This window comes from Ictidomys tridecemlineatus, chromosome 7 (genome assembly GCF_052094955.1).
Source record: "Ictidomys tridecemlineatus isolate mIctTri1 chromosome 7, mIctTri1.hap1, whole genome shotgun sequence".
In the NCBI taxonomy this organism is placed as follows: Eukaryota; Metazoa; Chordata; class Mammalia; order Rodentia; family Sciuridae; genus Ictidomys; species Ictidomys tridecemlineatus.
The window spans coordinates 172,589,823-172,593,684 of NC_135483.1; the positions used below are offsets into that span (position 1 = coordinate 172,589,823).

General features: G+C 45.2%; 1 protein-coding gene across 1 annotated transcript; it reads left to right on the forward strand.

Annotated features, from left to right (window-relative positions):
• Positions 1-261: 261 nt before the first annotated feature.
• On the forward strand, positions 262-3,035 carry LOC101969235 (gamma-crystallin E). Its single transcript, XM_078017933.1, has 3 exons — positions 262-501; positions 602-844; positions 2,763-3,035. The coding sequence occupies exons 1-3, from the start codon at positions 493-495 to the stop codon at positions 3,033-3,035; spliced, it is 525 nt and encodes a 174-aa protein (XP_077874059.1). The 5' UTR covers positions 262-492.
• Positions 3,036-3,862: the final 827 nt, after the last annotated feature.

Consider the following 3,862-nt stretch of genomic DNA (forward strand, 5'->3'; position numbering starts at 1 on the left):
AGTGGAGAAAGTAAATTCATCCCCAGGTGCCACATTTTCACATGAAAAAAAAAAAAAAACCACTCTCTAACACTCTCTAATCTAAACGCCCCCTGCTGTGGCCCATTCTAACATCAGACCTTGTCACTAGCTGCTTATTACGGAAAACGAAGTCATTTTTGAAATTTTAAAAAGTAAAGAAAATATTTAATTTCAGTTATTAACTCGTTAAGCACTTAATTTCCGTTTCCCAGTCAGGCTTCATTTAAAAGCCCGAGCGACATCAAGTGACACTGCTAACCAGGTCATCAATTCGAAAGCTCTGGAGATTCTAAGAGAAAACATACAACAACCCCCCCACACCCCCACGGTCATTCTATAGAAAAGAGAGAGACGTGCCCCTGCCCCCGCGGGCCCCTTTTGTGCTGTTCTGCCAACGCAGCAGCCCTCCACTATATAGACCGCCCGCCGCGGCCCCACACACTGAGCTCGCACCGTCCGCCTCCACCAGCCATGGGGAAGGTGAGCCAGGAGGGCGCCAGGGGCCCGGGGAGGGGCGCTGGCACCCGGGGACCCGACGCCGCCTCAGGCCTCTGAGCCAGCGCCTGGCCTTGCCTTGCAGATCACCTTCTATGAGGACAGGGGCTTCCAGGGCCGCCACTATGAGTGCAGCAGCGACCACTCCAACCTGCAGCCCTACTTCAGCCGCTGCAACTCGGTGCGCGTGGACAGCGGCTGCTGGATGCTCTATGAGCAGCCCAACTACTTGGGCGGCCAGTACTTCCTGCGGCGGGGGGACTACCCCGACTACCAGCAGTGGATGGGCCTCAGCGACTCTGTCCGCTCCTGTCGCCTCATCCCCCACGTGAGTCCGGTTCCCAGGTCCCTTCCTGCCCTGTGATCCAGTGATCCAGACTTGTTGTTCACACCTTGGACTAAGGGCGGGATGGCTGTCGCCTTCTTTCTGGCCATAACTATAGTCGCTCTCTGTTTATTAACATCTTCAAGGTTTCCTTCCACTGAAAAGTGTATGTGCAAAGCTTTTAACTGGACAGTTTGTTTTTACTTTGCTAAATCAAATTCCACTCTGCTGGGAATGCTTAGTGCAAGGTTTAATTCAGAACGTATTGGCCACAGGGGATGAATGCGCAATAGATAACTTTGTGCCATCAATTGGTCTTTAGGCTGGTTACATGGCCCTTTCTCACTTTCTTCAGATGGCGAATACAGGAGAAAAGGAGGTTCAAGATAAGGATGAAAGGAGGTTACCTGACACCTGGCGAGTGGCCCCTCCCTCCCAGGTTAGAATTAACTCTTATGAACATCAAGGTTCTCTGGCCTTTTGATAAGACCAAACAAGGAAACAGCAAGATTCACAGAACTCCTGGAAAGCCCTCTGTTATCCAAATCAAGTCCCAGAGCCAGGAATTCCACAGTGGATTCTCTAATATGGAAAATGAACTACTTTTGTGAAGTTTGAAACCCCTCAAAGTGTATAATACCCAGATAGGACCTAGAATGCAATTAGGAGCCTAAACATGTACTGATTGCTCTGCTTATCAGCACAGAGGATCATAGTGAGGTTCCTTTAGAGAAAAATCCAGGTCCTTTTTTAAGCATCCTGTGGAGAAAGTAAATTCTTCCCTAGGTCCCATATTTTCACATGAAAAAAAAATGCTGTTTAGTCAAAATACCCCCTGCTGTGGCCCCCTTCTGACCTCAGATCTGGTCACTACCCTCCTAATTAGAGAAAACAAAGTCATTTATAAAATTTCCACTTTTTAATCCTGACTTGTGACTCCAGGCTGTAAGCTCTGGACTTCATTTTCTTATAAAAGAAGGAAGGGCTTATAATGGTAGTTCCACACATGCCAGGCTGTCGTACAGATCCACACATGTGAGTCCTTTGCAAGCCATAAAACACTAACCCTAGGGAAGATACCTTATGAGCAATCAGTTATACCTCATACTGAGTGGTTTATGAGAATCCTTCCTTGAGGACGAAGAAGAAAGACACTGAGACAACAGGTGCCTGCTGGGAAGAAACAAGCAAATGTAGGAAGAGCAGGAGCTCAAGAGAGAGGATTTGCTCAGCACAAACAGCCTCACTTCCATGTTTCTAAAAATTCTATACTTTTGACCCTGTACAGGCCTCCTTCATGAACTTGAACTTAAGTTTTTGTCCATCACCTGAAACTGATTAGCAGAAGCCTATGTTAGAGCAGGGATCCCAAGCCCAATCTTGAGATACATTTGTTATCCTGAAACAGAAAGGGACAGCAGGGCTGCTGGGCCTGAGCTTTCTTCCTGAGTTGCAGTCAGTCTGTGCCTCTTGTAGGAAAAGCAATCTGACTTCCTCTCTGAGATTCAAAACGATGCCTTTTGCCAGAGGTATATATGTCTTTTTACTCTGATGTCTAATTATTTTGTATGTCATGCAAGGAAAGCCTTAGTTAGACCACCACAAATCTAAGACAGAAAGAACAAAACAAATACATAAAAAGTGATTACTTCAAAATGGTCCTGAGCAGGGCCACTCATATGGTTCCTGCAGCTTGTGGTACCAGAAAACTGTAAGGAGCATCCTTCATGTCAAAGGACTGGTGGATGGCGCCCTCTTGAGTTTCACTTTTGTAGAGGTGCTGGTTTGGGCAGTCTCTTAATTTGGTCACCTTGTTATGAAAAAGTAAAGAAGTGCCCATACCCAGGGACAAGTGCGATAGGTTGTTAAAATGCGGTCAGGTTTTCTGATGTCCCCTCGTCTGCTCTTGCTGGACCCACAGTCCAGCTCTCACAGGATCAGGATCTATGAGCGAGAGGACTACAGGGGCCAGATGGTAGAGATCACCGAGGACTGCTCCTCTCTTCAGGACCGCTTCCACTTCAGTGACATCCACTCTTTCCACGTACTAGAGGGCTACTGGGTCCTCTATGAGCTGCCCAACTACCTGGGGCGACAGTACCTGCTGAGGCCGGGGGAGTACAGGCGCTACCTCGACTGGGGCGCCCTGAGTGCCCGAGTGGGCTCTTTGCGGAGGGTTATAGATTTCTATTGAAATATTTTACTATTTTCTCCATCTGTAAACTAATAAAATATTTCCTGTGTTTCATGCAATAATGGACTCTTCTGGTCCTTAGAAAAGCTCAGCAAAAATAAAGCCAAGAATTGTGTGGGTTTTATTACAAGTGTCTGTAGAAAAGGCAGTGTGAGGTGACACCCAACTATTTACTAGTTATGTGTGATAGGGCAAGGCACTTAGCATATCTGTGCCTCCGTTTTCTAATTTGTAAAAATGAGAATAATAACACTCTTCTCCCCGTAAATTTCCGCTATAGACCAAATAGGTTATCATTTTCACATTACTGACTTTAGCTTTGCATTAGTATATGTTTTCCAGGGAGCTATTTTGTAAATTTGTATGTGGAACGAACGTCTGGTTACCACTCTTTTTAGTTGATTGGGTGATTGCATTAAGGAGGATAGCCAAGTGAAACCGCATGGGAGGAAGACAGAGTTATAGATCTATTTGTTAACCTAAGATGTCTAGCATATCTGAGATCTAAATATATGTGAGTGGCTAAACAGATTTATTAATATTTTATGTGTCTAAAACACAAATATAGAAATCAAACACCACCTCAGTAAAGAGCCCAAAGACTCTTCTAAATGTGGTTCTCCTTAAGAGAGCTAGACAGCACCATGATGGTGTTCCCTGGTAAAAATTAGTATTCACACAATATGCGAGTCAAGGCTGAAGGCATGTGATCAAGAAAATGAAATGCAATAATGCAAAGTTTAGAAGTGAATTATCGACTGAACAAATAGTTTCCCTTATTGGATCAATCATTATGAAACCTAGTTCATGAATCAGCATTTGATACT

What these genes read in the sequence shown, in the direction of transcription:
- LOC101969235 (XM_078017933.1), top strand. An exon ending in CCTGTCGCCTCATCCCCCAC is followed by an intron (nt 845 to 2,762) that starts GTGAGTCCGGTT and finishes CTGGACCCACAG; the next exon opens with TCCAGCTCTCACAGGATCAG.